Source organism: Agelaius tricolor, unplaced genomic scaffold (genome assembly GCF_023055355.1).
Source record: "Agelaius tricolor isolate 1412-34295 unplaced genomic scaffold, bAgeTri1.0.p SCAF_31, whole genome shotgun sequence".
Taxonomy (NCBI): domain Eukaryota; kingdom Metazoa; phylum Chordata; class Aves; order Passeriformes; family Icteridae; genus Agelaius; species Agelaius tricolor.
Genome location: NW_027269291.1, coordinates 1,533,533 through 1,549,578, shown reverse-complemented (window position 1 = coordinate 1,549,578; position 16,046 = coordinate 1,533,533). Strand labels below are relative to the sequence as shown.

At 45.7% G+C, this 16,046-nt stretch overlaps 1 protein-coding gene across 1 annotated transcript in view; it reads left to right on the top strand.

Moving 5' to 3' along the window:
- The first annotated feature begins 4,871 nt into the window (after nt 1-4,871).
- The window catches only part of MAP3K3 (mitogen-activated protein kinase kinase kinase 3), a 32,739-nt gene continuing 21,564 nt past the window's right edge, over nt 4,872-16,046 (top strand). The window contains exons 1-4 of the mRNA XM_071451095.1: nt 4,872-5,164; nt 11,466-11,587; nt 12,153-12,242; nt 13,503-13,543. Coding sequence (XP_071307196.1) covers nt 5,161-5,164; nt 11,466-11,587; nt 12,153-12,242; nt 13,503-13,543 — 257 coding nt within the window. The 5' untranslated portion in view covers nt 4,872-5,160. The remainder of the gene's footprint in view (nt 5,165-11,465; nt 11,588-12,152; nt 12,243-13,502; nt 13,544-16,046) is intronic.

Below are 16,046 nucleotides of genomic sequence, written 5' to 3'. Positions count from 1 at the left end.
CAGAACTCCCAACAGAATGGTTAATGCAGCTGTACATTAAATATTTGCTTTCTTAAAAATCTGCTGCAGGGTCTGTGCATCCCAGTGTTGTTTCTGCTCATGTTTTCCAACATTTGCTTCTTCCTTGCACCAAAAAATGGGAATTATCTGCTGCGTGCTTTTGTTTTTAAGACGAGGGGAAGAGGGATTCTTTTTTTGAGTTCAAATAATTAGTCTCTGAGGGATTTTGAATATAGGCAAAGTGTAAACAAAGCAATTGGGCACTTGTGTAGCTGTAAGTCTCTCCTGGGCAGGGTGACCTCTCTTAAAAGGTGTTTTTTCCACACACTCAGTCACTGCTGTCGTGTCTGGAACTGGGGCCAAGAGGAGAATAGTGTGGCAGAGCTTGGAAATTTGTACCTTGGGGCTTGGCAAGCAGGACTGATGACTTCCCTAAGTATTTAGATTCAATCTAGTTCAACTAAATGCTTGGATTTCTTTCTAATTCTTTGTGTACTTTGAAATAAAAGCTTATTAAGCTTCATGACCACATCTTTGCCTGCAAAGATGCTGCAGTGATTTTTAAGCTATATATGGACTTTGTGTTAGTAACTCCTGCTCAGAAAAAAATACTTTCTTTCTAAGAATTGTTTGTCTTTCACCCTAGAAATGCATCTGCATCCTCACAGATTATTTTTGTCCGTGGATTCGTGCTTTGGGATGCTCCAGAGAAACTTTCTCAGCTGCCACTATGGTGGAAGGAGGCAGCTTGTGCAAATTGGAGCAGTGCAAAAAGTGGTGGACTGGTGGATAATGGGTGAAGCAGGTTGCCTGTCAGCGTGGCAAAACAGGAGGAATGGAGGTAGAAAAAAAGATGAGAGGGGTTCTGCCTTTTGTAAATATTATGGACCAGCCAACATCTGGCACAGCTGTCTTGCTCTGTGGCCATGGTTCTGATACCAGCTGAAAGTGAAAAGCACATCATTAATCAGCAATCAGTAAAGGGCTCGAAAATACTTGAAAGAAACCCTCTGTGGTAACACAATGCACAGCAATAGCTGCAGAGAAAAAGTGGTCACTGAGATTATTCTGGGGTCTGTGACTGGAAGACACATTTAATTCTGAGCTTTTTCATTCGTGCTGTTTTAGAAACAGTCCAGACTGTCAGCTCATATAATATTTTTAATCTTCTTCCTCCCCTTCCTTCTCTAATTTTGCCATTCCAAAGGCAGCACAGCTTCTGGTTTTTCAGCAGCTTCAGAGCCCCCTCTGCTGGAATGCTGCTGGCAGCCAGGCCCAGCCCTGGGCCACCGGACAGGTCCAGGTGCCCACCTGCTCCTCCCGGCTGGGAAAGGCTCTTGCAGGTGTGTTTTACAGGAGTTTCACACGATTCATGTCTCTGCTGGGGGAGAGATGCATTTGGGCCCATATTTATCCTGCCATGCTGTCCTAGAGTTGGGAAATGATGAGTGTTCCATTCGCTTTGCTTTCAAAGCTGAGAGAACAACAAGGGATTTTTAGGAGAGACAGAACTGCCTGGGATTCATGAGATTATTCTTACATCTGCAGAACCCTTTCATGCCTCCTTTGAAGAGAGGATGCCCCATCCCTGGCAGTGTCAGGCCAGGCTTGATGGAGCTTGGAGCACTCTGGGACAGTGAGAGGTGTCCCTGCCATGGCAGGGCTGGCATAGATGGGATTTAAGGTCCTTCCAACCCAAAGCATTCAAGGATTCTCCGGTTCTGTTTACAGGGTTTCTCCTCCTCACTCCCTTCTGTGGCTCTGGAGTCCAAGATGTAGAATAAGGAAGTTTTGGCATGGGACAAGGCTCAGCCTGGAGCCTGCTCTGCTCCCCAGGAAGGATGTGTCTACCTAAACAAGAAGGGAAGCAGGAAGGAAAGAAGAAATAGTACATCTGATAGCAAGGAAAAGGGGCTCTTTCAGTCAGGTATGCTTCAGAAAATGGAAATACTACCACAATAGAAAATAAGATGATGGCATAGTGATTAAGACACTAGGAAAAGGTGCCAAGAGCTAAATCCCAAAGGTCTACTCCAGACTTCCTGTGTAACTTCTAACAAGTCACTGTCTCTCTGTGCAATGCCCTTAAGTCCCTAAAATAGGGATTACACTTCCTTTTCTTAGTTGATGCTGCGTGACAGCGTTAAAGAATTGGGCCTTATAAAGTTCATTTCAAAGAAATGGGCTGACTGGAAACAGAGCAGCTCCTGGAGAGTCTCTGTGGATATCTTTACTGATGATTTTACATTAAATGGATAAATTCAAGAATTAAGTCTGTTCTGCAGCTGCTGTTTACAGGAGTGAAGCTTCTCTGCTGGAAAGCTGCAGCTTTGGAAGGATGTGGACAATCTGGGTGGAAAACCACGGAGTATCAGCTGGTGTGAAACAAATAACCTGATCCTCAGCAGGAACTGTAATGGCAGGACAAGGAGAACTGGGTTCAGACTGATAGAGAGAAGGATTTGATGGGCTGTGTCCTCCCTGGGAGGGTGGGCAGGCCCTGGCACAGGTGCCCAGAGCAGCTGGGGCTGCCCCTGGATCCCTGGCAGTGCCCAAGGCCAGGCTGGACAGGGCTTGGAGCAGTTTGAGACAGTGGAAGGTGTCCCTGCCATGGCAGGGGTGAAATTGGGGGGGTCTTTAAGGGCCCTTCCAACCCAAACTCTTCTGGGATTCTGTGATTCCAGCACAGCATTAAGTACACAGTAAAAGTCAGAAAGGAATTATTCACTTTTTCTCAAATTACACAAAAAAGGGACACTTATTTTGGTAGAAAGTTGGATTGCAGTTCAGGAATGATTTACCAGCTTGTCGGGGAGGGGGAAAAAAAGGTGTGAGGGTCTGTAGTGGTCCAAAAAAAGTCCTGATGGCACTTGCATGTAGATAGTGATGGGAGAATGTCTGTAAAATGGGGAAACCACAAACCAAGAGACAAATCTGTTGGTTTACACATTAGGTTTGACAGGTGGGTGAAGTGATGAGCTGTTAAGGACAAATCATTCTATTTTCAATTCGGTAGAAGGTGCGGGGAAGCTTCAGTGAAATCCAGACACCCTGGGCAGTGGGAGATGGGAACCCGAGCGAGTTCCACCAGGGTGGGTGTCCCTGCCATCTGCCAGGAGCTGCTGCCTCCTGTCACAAGCTGCCACTCGCTGGTCTAATATCTGTTGGACTCAGTAAAGCAAGTTTCTGCACAAAGGGACATGGAATCGTTCTCGTTTAGCAGGACAAGATAGGCAAAGATAGCAAATGGTGAGGTGATGATGGAGTGGTTTGAAATCAGGGCTGCTGCAGTGGGGAACTGATACTGAATTTCTGCCTCCCAGGGCATGGGGTGGGATCTTCCCTCTCTTAGAAAAGCCTTTTTATAATGATCCTGGCACAAAGAGCAAGCATTAAAATCAAATTTGGTGATGAACAAAAGTGGGAGGCTTCAATAATATGAGGGAACTGGAGTGTCTTGGAGATTGGATGAGTGAAGTGTGAGAAATAGAGATGAGATTAAATGTAGCAGCAGAGAGTGCAAGGATGTGAATTTATGGGCAAGGAGAAATCTGTGGAGTATTTTATTGGAAATTAGTGAGGACAGGAAACTGAGATGTAGTGGTTGGTAAAGGGTAGTGATAAACCATCATGAAGCTGTGAAAAAGCATGTCAAAAAGTGGTTCCAAGATCAATAATGGTGCTGTCAAATGAGAGAGGAATTCAAATTGGATCAGGGACAAAAAACTACCCACATGATACCACAAATACAAGACTTGTATTAAGAAGGGAAAGTGGCTGGGTCTGTGGATCCCTTTTCCTATTTCTGTGTCTACCTGGTATGACACTCCAAGAGCTTTTTACTACCTTGACAGTTAAAAAAAATAAAAATAAAAATAAATTATGTTGCAGATAATGTTGTCATGTTTTGACTAAGTCCCAAATCCCTCCTGATGGGTAGGTTCAGATTCCTGCACTTGTTCACACTTTTGAGCAATTTCCCTTTCCAGTCTAGTTTTCTTGTCCGTGTGCCTTATCCAGGTTCCCTAACCCCTTTGACATTGCTGCCGTGCTGTTGGGGAGCAAAGCCACTTCCAGACACTTGGCAGGTTGAGAAGCAGCAGCTGGAACATCTGCTCCAGGTGGGGTTCCCAGCAGCAGGGCAGCCCTGGCCAGCACAGGGAGTCAGGGCTGGGCTCCTTTTCAAAACAAACCCCTTCTCCTGTTCCTTTGGTGGAAAGGACAGCATGGAAATACCATCCTGCAGGTGCAGTGGACACACACTGGGAAAGAGCAGGCTGGGGTTTGTTTTAAAAGGTGTAATTTGATTTAAACACTGGGGGGAGAATGAGATGATCTTTAAGGTCCCTTCCAACCCAAAGCATTCCTGATTCAGAGTGGAATTTCTGGGTTGGACTGGATGATGACAGAAGCACACAGTGGTGTGTGAACGGAGTTACCCAGCAGTTGCATCAGACCCAATAGAGCAGGATTTTTTAATTATAATTCATTAGTTCATTTGAAGGGAGCATTTCTTCTCATTAACCCTGTGGCTGGATTCCCAGAGGTGCTTTACGGCAGGTACAGCACGGGCAGACGGACAAAATTCGATTTTTCCTTTTCTATTATCTTTTCTGGATCCGGCCCCGCTGTCCGTCACTCTGATTGACAGCAGCAGGAGGGCGTGGCCTGACATGCCCCGCCTCCGATTGACGGGGGCGTGGCTTCGCCGCGGCGCAATGGGCCCCCGTGATTGACAGCCGGCTCCGCGGGGAGGCGGGGCGGGCGGCGCGGCTCCTCGAGCGCCCATTGGCCAGCAGCGCCGTCGGGTGGGCGCCCCGGCGGCGCCGATTGGCGGGCGGCGGCGGGTGCCGCTGTGATTGGCAGGAGGCGGCGGGTGCGCGGCGGCCGCCGAGCGGTTTGTTTTGCGGGCGGCGGCGGCGGGGCCGGCCCGCACGGACCGGGGGCACCGGGACGCACCGGCAGCGCCTGCGCCCTCCCGCCCCCGCCCGCCGCTCCCGGAGCGCGGCCGCCGGGAGGAGGCGGCGGCGCGGGGCCTGGGAATGTGGCGGCGGCGGCGGCGGCTCTGAGCCCTCCCCCTCGGCCCGGCCGCCATGGAGCCGCGGCGGTGACAGCGCCGTCCCGCAGCGCCCGCCGTGAGCGGGGCCGCCGCCCGCAGACATGGGTGAGGAGCGGCGGAGAAGCCCCGGGAGCCGGGGCCGCGTCATGGGCCGGGGCCGCTGCGGGCGGGAAGGGGCGGCGGGAGCTCGGCCGGGCCCCGCTCCGGGGCGCTCGGACCCGCCGGGGCCGGCGCGGGCGGGCCCGGCAGCGGCAGCGCCGCGGGGAGCGGTGGATTTTCAAGGATTTGGTTAAAATGGTGAAAATCGGTGTTTACCGAAACGTGCGGTGCCCCCGCCGGTACCGAGCTTGGCCAGACGCAGCCGGCGGGAGCAGCGGGCCGGGCTGAGCTCCGGGGGCTCCTCCAGCCTCCAGAACTTGGCTCTGCTTGAGACGGGAATTGCTGTGCTCAAGCTTTATCAGGGAAATTTCTATTATTAAGCGCAGCTTGGGCGTCCATCAAAATAGATTTTCCTTTATGGAGCTCCCTCCGAGTTCTCATTTGCCATTCTCAGCGCAGACAGCAACATGTAAAAACAAGTAAAGGAGTTGGAAGAACTCTTTTTCAAGAGGAAAACTTTATTATGAAGAGCTGCCATGACTGAATTGGATAGATTAATTCAAAATAATTTGGATTTGGACTGTATGTCCTGTATAAAGAACTGCTTATGGAGGGGGTCTTGTGCTTCCTAATTCTGTTTTCAGCTTAGAGAGAGGTGCTAGAATTAAACTTTTAATTGCTCTAAACCAGAACTTACTCATACTTGCATATTGGCAAGGAAATTCCTGCTTTTCTAAGTCTGGAGTTTCATGGCTTCATGGGCTGCAACTTAAAATGTTTCTTCCCCGCAACCAAATTTGGTTTTCTGAGACTCTCCTTCATTTAGTCTGTGTACATAATTAACTTATACTTTAAATTCAAAAAGCATTGCAAATGTTATTCTACAACTACTTCAATATCTCTTTACTCTGTTTTAAATTGGTAAATACAACAAATTCATGCAAAACCATCGCTAGATTTCTCTGCTACAAAGAGGAATAGTGTAATCCACTCTGTTTAGAGCAGCAGGGTGCTTCATAAACTTAAAATGGTTTAGAAGTCGGAGCTTGGATTTCCATGAAAGTGTTTTCCAGTGGCAGTTGGACCTGTGTTTGTAAACATGTGAGCACAGAATGAAAAAATACAATTTCATGGACCACTCCACCATAGCATTGAGTGCATCATGGCACAGCTGCAAGCAGATTTTTCCCTTTGCAATGGGAAAAACCTAAATTCACTCAGCAACTGTGACCAAATAATCTGATCAATAACGGGTGCTGGGCTGTACACGGCGCTCTGACTCCTTTGGGCTGGTGTTTAACCCACCTGAAGGATGCGTGCGGTGCTGATGTCGGGGCTTGCAGAGCCCGGCGCTCACCTGAGCGGATCCAGGGCAGTCCCTGAGGGTCATTGCCCTCCTTGGCAGGCTGGAGAACGGGGCCCTGCGGCCCGAGGCGTGCAGGGGAGCGGGGCTGGCTTTGGGGAGCAGGCCCTGCTGCCTGCAGCTTCCCCTGCGCTGGCTTTTCCTGCCTGTGTCACTTCCTTCCCTTGGCTCACACGCACCCGGTGACAGCGCGGAGGGAGCGGGGCTGAGCCTGCGGGTCAGGACCGGCCCCAATCCCAAATCCCAGCCCTTCCTTAACTTGGGAATGAGAACAGAGACCCTGAATGTATCCTGCACTGATGTGCCTTCTAGAGCCCTTTGATTTTTCCTCTCACTCTACAAACCAGGTCGTTTGTGATTTCCTAGAGCTTGCACACAGCAGCATTTTGGTACCACTAAAACCACCCACAGCAAAGGACTCGAAACTCTTTTCAACTCTTTCTGCTTTTTTGAGACCTCTAACATAGACACAATTTGTGTAAAATTTCCTCATTGCCCTCAGATCTGCCAGTCACTCACCCAAACCAGCTTTGCTGTTGTGGGGGGGGGTAGATAACACACAGATGTGTTCACTTCTTTCTCTTTTACACAATATGGGATCATGTGTCCCACTATGACACCATCTAAAACATGATCCTGGACTAGGGGTGTCCACAGACACATGCAGATCCTTCTGCTGTTCTAACTTTGTGATTTTTTTTTTTTTGTTCTTTTTCCAAACTGCTTCCATTTCCGACTTGTTCAGACCTGTGTAACAAACCAGGGATTGGTTGAAGTAAATGCTTTGTGGAGAGGAACAGCTTTCTCTGTGAGCAGCAGTTCGCTTTTATCGAAGTTATAAAAATCCTTGAGTGTAGTTTTTAAAACATGAAAAGCATTTCCTGGACAACATCTTTCCCGCACAAAGCAGAGCTGTGTTTCCCAGACCTACTGGAGACCAGGCAAAACAGGGTCCCTCAGTGCTCCAAAAATTGCTTCATTTTCATTTGTAGCAGCTTCTGCATTGTGCAGTTAATGTAAGGCTGCTCCACGTGCTTCTCCAAGTCAGTCTATGGAAATCCTCTGTTGGGATGGAGCTAAAGAAGTATTCAGGCTTCTCAGCATTAAATCCATCACAGTGCTGTCCTCACCAGATGCACTTTTCCCCTATGCAAGCTCAGTATTTGACTTTATTTTATCCTTTTAAGAGATAAATACTCTGTCATGTCCTACCTCATCAACACAGGGGTGAATTACAGGATGTATGGTTTAGTAGTAGGGAACCAATAGCTCAGTGTAAGACCACTAAAAATGTACAATAAGATTCAAACTCAGCTGAAGTTCTTCCATCCTCTTTGTTAGAACATTAACTGTTCCCATTTTATGAAGATAAATAATATTTTGGTGCTAGAATGGCTGCAGTGAGTGAGATACAGAGCTTGCAGGGCACTGACTGGGGTTCGTAGAATATCCTGAGCTGGGAGGGACCCACAGGGATGGTGGAGTCCAGCTCAGGACACCCCAGCAATCCCACCCTGTGCTGAGAGCGTTGAGCTCCAGCGTTTGCCAGATGCTGCCCTTCAGAGTTTGTGCTGCAAATTCACAAGTTGCCTCAGTAATAAATAAATTCACTTCATAGCTGCAGTCTGTAATAGAGAGCACACACAGTTGGCTGGATGTGTCCTCTGTGCCACAAGTGAGTGACTGCTGACTCCACACAGCCTGGGACCTGGGGTAGAACACCTGCAGCCAACCCTTCAGCCACTGATCTTTGTTTTCCAGTGATGTTGAGAGGAGAATTCTTACTCTCAGACCTATTCTTTGATGGACTTGATTTCTTGTCATCAGCCCTCAGTTATAAACTGCTTTCATAGCTCGTCTGCTTCTTGCCCAGAGGAACTCTGCCAAGACAAGCTCCTCATCCTCCTGGTATCTGGCCAAACCCAGACTGCACTGTAGTGGAAAACTTGTGTCCCAGCTCTTCCCTGAGTGTTTTGGGTGGTAGGAGCCTCAGGGATGTTCCAGGCCATAGGTTGTGGCATTTTGTTGTGCACGGTTTCAGCCTTTGTCTGCCAGGTGACTCCAAGGCTGTTCTTAGTACCATCAAAATGAAAGAATACCAGTAAATTGGAGACACTCCAGTAAAGGCAAAAGGTTAAATGTTCAACTGTAAAGTTGGAAACTTAAAGAAAAAAAAAAAAAAAGGAAAAAGTTGTGCCATTGCCTACCTGGAACTTTAGCTTCATTCACAGCTGTTTCTTCACATTTTCATCCCACAAGGGGTTACTTAGTGCTGAGATAGATCCCAGCACTTATTTCCTTTGGCTGATGTGCTTCTCAAAAAGCAGCCTCTTGCTTTGGTTGTGTTACTTACACCACTTGCTTCTTTTACATGCAGTTGGAATGTCAAGGAGTGCTCTCCCTTCTCCACTGCCACAATGTGGTTATTGTCTCATTTGGCTTGTCTTGGACAGCAGAGATTTGCTGGGTTTTGATTTGGATTTTTTTATATTCTCTGCTCTGCATTCCTTTTTTAAGATTTTTTTTTTCTGTAATTAACACCTTCTGCAGATGCATTGGGAGATTTCTTTTCCTTTTATTTCATAACCTGGTCTAGGCTTGATGTTTCTGGTGTAACATTGTGGAGTCACAGTGGATGTATCTCAGATGTTGGGTGCTCTCAGGACCAAGTTAGGACTGACCTTCCAGTGCCTGAAGAGAGCCTGCAAGAGAGATGGAGAGAGACTTTACAAGTGGACAGGACACAGGGAATGGCTTCCCACTGCCAGAGGGCAGGGATGGATGGGATGTTGGGAAGAAATTCCTGCCTGGGAGGGTGAGGAGCCCCTGGATCCCTGGCAGTGCCCAAGGCCAGGCTGGACAGGGTTTGGAGCACCTGGGACAGTGGGAGGTGTCCCTGCCATGGCAGGGGTGGCACTGGATGGGCTTTGAGGTCCCTCCAACCCAAACCATTCTGGGATCCTGTGAAAGCTAAAACAGAGCTGGGCAGAAACTGTTTGTTTTAGCAGAGATAATCCTAGTTTGACTTCTGTTCTGACTGGGACTTCAGCTGTTCCCTCCTAACAAAGAAGTGTATTTTTCTCATTCTGCTTTTAACTTTCAGCAGGATCTGCTGCCTGCGTGCTTTACAAGCTGTATGTGTCCCACATCTGTCATCTTTCAGCATTGCGAAAATCTAGTTTATTATCCAGGCATTGATTAATTATGAAGCCAGTCTTCTGCATAAAACATAAGCTGACTGCTTTGGAGAGACTCGTGAGCAAATGCACGACACGAAATTGCAGAAACAAATTGTCCCAGTGAGTGCCTTTTCCAGAGAAGTGCCAGTGTGAGCCAGTCCATCCTTTGATGTTCAGCAGCTGTTCCAGGACAGCTCTTCCAAATGCAAGTGATTACCTATCAAACCAGTGCCATGAATCAGGGATGAGTGTGTAGCCATGGTGGATTCTTAAAATTAAGTTTCAGTTATTTACAAAACAGCTTCAGAAATGCTCATTTCAGTTGAAACTTCTCAAAGTGGCAGAGTGAGGGAAGAAAGGAGGAACTGTGATAACCTCATCTGGCTCACATCACTTCCAAAAATCCCAATTATCAAAAAAAAAAAAAAAAAAAAAGTTTTTCTTTCAAATTTAGGGTTTTCAGGTCCTCTCAAACTCTTTTAGAAAAGCCAGATTCTCCTTGGCATGTCCAGAGCTGACCAAATCATTGCTTCAAGTTCCATGCCCAAGTAATGCCTTAACATCAGGAAGGATTTAACTGAGTGTATGATTTGCCAAGGAAACAACACCTGATCCCTAAAACCTTTTTGGGTCCTGCTATGTGAGACAGCAGGCAGGCAGTGCAGAGGGCAGGGCTGTGCCAGGAGCAGTGCCAGCCTGAGGTGCTGCTCTGGCAGCCAGTGCCCAGTGCAGCCCCACTTTGGACAGAGCTGCACTTGGCAGCTTCCTTTACCTTCTGCAGTGTCAAGGAGTTTCAAGTCCTTATCCTTGCTCAAGGAAAGGATTCATTTCCACAGCTCCATCTACCATCCATCACAGCCACTGTGCATTGCTCTCTTTGTACATCTTTGTTTTTTTTCTCTAAGCACAAAGTTCTGCTGAGTACCACTTCTCAAAACAAACAGGCAGTGGGAAAGAATATTTTAAATTGGTTACATCAGGAATCCTCAGAAAGTAATTCTTAGTCAGTGGAACATACAAGAAAAAATATCCATGTGTGTTTTTATATTGCTGCAAGGCAAGAAGCCTTGAAGTGAACCTGCTGCATTGCACTTTGCCAGCAGACAGTGTTCCTAGTGCTGGACAGCTTGAACCTGCTCAGCAGATCTTGAAATCCCATAAAATGGTTTGAATTTTATTCCATCAGCTTGTTCTGAGGGAAGAGAGGAACGTGTTGGGGCAATCAGTGCAAATGGGTTTGTGTTCACAGATACTCCAGGATGAATCCTCATCCAGATTTTCAGTTCTCTTTCTACTGGCCGTGGTTTGTTCCACTAGCAGGCAAGAATTCAGAGTTAACAGGACATAAAATGGGAAAGAACAGACTTTTCCCAGGTTTTCCTTGGCAGAAGCACGTCAGCTTGCCCTTCCTAAATGACCTGTGATGGTCTAGCAAATCTGTCCAGGTTTTACTGCTGGTTGTGAAGACTTTTGAACAGAATTAGGGGCTGGGGATATTCATTCTCATCTGTACTCTGGCCAGATCCTTCTGTGATATTCGACAAGTGACTTAACATTTATCTGTCAGTTTATTATGTCATATTCAGTTAAGTTGGAGCTTTTTTATGACTACATTAAATCCCAATGTATTTGCAAAGATCCTAAAAAGGATTGCTGCTCTATGAGCCAGCAGAAAACCAGTGTAGAAGTGTCAGAGCTGCAGAAATGTCATGGTTGGTGCTCACCCAGACAACTCACCCCTGCAATTCTTCTGTGTGCATCACAGATGAACAAGAGGCCTTGAAGTCCATCATGAAGGACCTGGTGGCACTGCAGATGGGCAGGCGCCACCGCCTCCCTGGGTATGACACCATGAAGAATAAGGACACTGCTCACTCCAACAGACAGGTAAAATGGTGTGTGAGTGCCTGAGCTGGGGACCTGGGGACAGAAGGGACACAGCAGGTGGACAGAGGGTCTGACTGGCTCAGATCCTTGGCTCTGTCCTGTGCTTCCAACAGCCAAAGCATCAGATGGGAAGTAGCTCCTTGATCCTGCTCAGGCTGTGGCAAATATGGTAGCTTTTCTATTTTTTATATTTTTATAAAATTTTTATAAAAATATAAAAAATAGAATAATGAATATAATTATTTGTTAATATAGATTATAAGATTAACGAATATAATATCTGTATATATTAATAGATTAATGATATCAACATTATATTATTGATATTATTATTAATAGCAATATTTGATATTAATATCAAACTGTATATATTATATATGCTATACATCTATGTAGTTGAATAAAATATTTAATATATATTACATTATACACATATGTATACTGCATTCTCCCCATATGTGTTTTTTACGGGGTTTGGTCTGCCCAGCTAAAAACCTTAGCAGGTGGCTTTCTGATTTCACAGTCATATTTCCATTTTTTAAAGTGATTTTATTCTTTTTTAAAGAAAAAACACAATGCCAGCAGTCCCCCCCTCTTGGGCAGCCCTGCAATAATGAACCAGTGTGCCTCTGCAGTGGAAGAAAAAAAAATTCCGGTAAGAAAATTGACTTCATTTCCATATTAGCAATTATAAATTAGGAATATGTCTTCAAGTTGTGTGCAGTGACTTCATGTAATTCCTGTGCTGTTTGCTGCATTGTTCCTTTACTGATCAATTCAGATGAATTCTCTAGATTTTTTTTTTTTTTCATTTTGGAGTAATTCTAGACTAAGTTCTTTCTATTCCCACATCTAAAAAACCCCTCTTTAAAGTGACATGTGAGTGCCCCACCTGCAGCTGCTCGTGGCTGGGGTTGGGAAGTTCATTTTCCCCTGGTCCAGCAGCACTGCAGGAATTCCGTGTGCTCCCAGGGACTCCATGGGTCCTTTTGAACTGCATTCTTGACCACTGGGCCTGCCAGAAACTTCCTCCAGCTAAAGAGCATTTCCTGGCCACGTTTTTTTTGAAGTTCCTAGATGTATGATTGCCTATTGTCTGAGGCTTTCACAGATGGCTTAATCTATTCCAGTCACATAAATCGTGCGGCCGAAATGATGGAGTCTTATCAGGGCAGATTTTTTCCCTTTTATTTTTATCTTTCTGACCTAAATTGGGATTTGAACTTCCAATGGCCAGAGTTGAAAGTTCAGCTTGTTGACTCTTGCATGCCACCCAGCATCTTCTGAGCTTACAGTGGCTGCACAGGTTGCACACTCAGTGCTTTTAACTGTCAGGTGCTGGTGATGACCCCTTTGCTGAAACCTTGGGGCTTTAAAAGGTGATAAAAGAATCAACCTGTTTGTACCTCTGAGTTTCAGGGGCTGCATTTTTGGAAAAGCAGAGATTCAGTCCATGTCTTAAGAATAAAGGATAATAAATTGGAATAAAAATTCAAAAACAGGACCAGGAATAAAAAATGTAGCACATTCCCTCTCTGTTTCCTGCCATGCATGCTTTGAGCATGCTTAAAGAAAATTGCCTTCAGGTTAATGAGCAATTAGGACTGAATTTCAAATTTTTTCAATGCAGTGTTAAAGATAGATTAATTTTTTTTAAGTTTATTTCAATGTCCTCTGTTTAAGTGTCAGTTTACAAAAATTGCAGCTCAGTTTTTACCCCTTTCCTTCTCTTTCTCCTTCAGCAGTTTCTCCATTCCTCACGTGCTGTGTTCATGTATCAGCCACTTGTTTCCACAGTCTGCTTCAGCTTCCATGGAGAAAGTTAAAATACTAAAATCGTAATGTGGTGCATTTGTGTGCTGTTGTGTGTGCCAGAGTTTGATTGTGAGCTCACCTTTTGTTCTTTCTCCTGCAGAATGATGTCAGGATAAAGTTTGAACATAATGGGGAGAGACGGTAAGTTGGCCTTCACTGCTTTGATTCTTTGCTTGGGAGAGTAATTTAGTCATCAGTAATTTAGCTTCAATATTTGGTTGGCTTTGCTTTCCTTTTTCCTGAATGGAAATCACACAGTGAAGGCAATAGCAAACAGCTCACACACAACTTGGGTATTTTTAGAGATCAGTGTGTCATAAAACACTGATTTATTTCCATAATAAATGTAAGAGAACTGCAGCATTTTTAAAAGCTGTCCAGCCTGAAAAAAATTCAGCCTGAAAGTCTTATTTCAGATATGTTCCTATTTTGTTTCATTTAACTGAAACCAAATGAAGCTGATCAAATCAGCATCATTCTTTTCTAATTTCTCACTTCCTGATGCCCTGTCACTATCACTGCCCTGCTGTGATTGAGCAATAGATACAGCAAGGGAAGATTTTTTTTTTCATTGGTGTAAAAACTTCTTTGTTATTTCCTCTGATATTTGGTTTTGAGAGACATTCTTGTACAAGAAATAACTGAAATAGCAGTTTCAGTTTTTACAGCATTGTTTACAATGGGTAAAATTGCTGAAATATTTCAAAGTAGGTCCCAAAAAGCCTCTTATTTGCCATCAATTGAAGAGGAACTCTTGAAACATTTTAATGACTCGTGGCTGTGTGAACACTCAGGAGGGCTCCAGGCTTGTCTGTGGTCTCTGGCTCTGCTCTCACTGAGGGAAAACATGATCCTGATGCTGGGCTATAGTGTCTGTATTTCAGAAGATATTGATTGGGTTGTAAGCATGAATGTATGTGCCATCTTCACAGCCATCTTGTGAGATGGTTTCTCCCAGGCCAGGCAGTACTTCCATCATGAAGTAGTTCACAATTTCATGATAAAATGCAAATTTAATGTGAATGGCACAGGAGGAGAAGTTGTGTGTAGTGATCCTCACAGCCTGTTCTGACAGAGGTTATTGGCCAGGTTGTTGAAGCTCCTCCTTTGTCAGATTTTGGGATTTCTGTTAGGAAAGCAGAAGTGTTCTTTGTTGGCAAAGCAGGCTGTGGAGAATAATTTCTACTCTTCCTCAAAACTTGAACCGTTTCTTTCACTGAAATCCTACGTGAATAATTCTGTCAGTGACTTCTTGTGCTGTGGGAGAAATTTTACAGGTGATCATCACTGGGATTTGCTCCCTCCTTTGCCAGCCAGGTCTGCTCAGCACTGTTCTGTGTCAGGGGCTTTGTGGGGACAACAACAGAGCCACAGTGGGACATGTCACAGTTCCTTGTCACACTGTGTCAGGACAGGCAGCTCTCCTGTCACCACAGGCTTATCATCTTGCCTGTCTGCTGGGTGCATTCCAGGGGGCAGAAGGGTTTTCTCCTGTTGTTTTTTGGTTTTTTTTTTCCCTAAAATGAAAAGGTTGATTGTGTGTCAGTCCAATTATGCAGTTGTGCTCGCCTGAATTCCCTGCTCCCAGCACAGTGTGCAGTTCCAGACAGGGAGCTTGCACCAGAATGTCAGTGTGTGTGCTTGGTTTCACAGGAGCTGCCAGATCTAACCACAAATATTTAAGGTGGTCAGGCAGGAATGGGCTCCTTAAACCCTGCAGTCCAGGATTTTGTGTTAGAGGAGTGCACAGAGTTTTTAAACTAATAAAATTTGTGGCACCTGAGAACAGCTCTGCTTTTGAAAGCATTGAGTGTAGAATGGGAGCCTTTATAAGGGACTGAGAGCCACATGGCATTTGTGTGGTGCCAGAGTACTGTGATTTCATGTATGGGTTTCCTAGGAATATGTAGAAAATGTTATTGTGGGCAGCTTTTTAACAAGGACAATTATTTCCAAACAGCTGAATGTTGTAGGTCTGGTAGGAAGATAACCCTTGATGGGAAGGGCTGAGGAACACAAGGGTTATTTAAAACAAAAGCTGCATCTCTTGAAAGGACACCCAGGGCTGATGAGGCTGTGTGGATGCATGACTGGGAAACCAAACCTTCTCTCCAAAGCACAGGTTCATCCCAGAGCCAGAGAATCCCACCATGGCTCGGGATGGAAGGGACCTCAAAGACCCAGTGCCACCCCTGCCATGGGCAGGGCCACCTCCCACTGTCCCAGGTCACTCCAAAGCCCATCCAGCCTGGCCTTGGGCACTGCCAGGGATCCAGGGGCAGCCACAGCTGCTCTCTGTGGCCCCTACACAAAGCCCCTCTCCCTCCCTTTCCCCACAAACTCCTGTGAGATAATTCAGGGTCTCACTGAGTTGGTCAAGAACAAGTCTTGAGTTTCCATGGTCCCCTCAGTAACTTGGAAGTCCAAACAGTCCCTTGATCATTTGTAGTGTGCTGCTGTAGCAAAAGAAATATAAAAAACCTGAAAGTTTTTTCATTGCAAAAGATTTTTTTTTTCCTCAAAGTTAACTAGCAGGAATTGCATGGGAAAGAACACCAATCTTCCAACTGAGGACAGAAAGTATAACCAGATATTTTAATAGTTCATGTGTGAAGAGGATCTTGGATTGTTTAGCCTGGAGAAG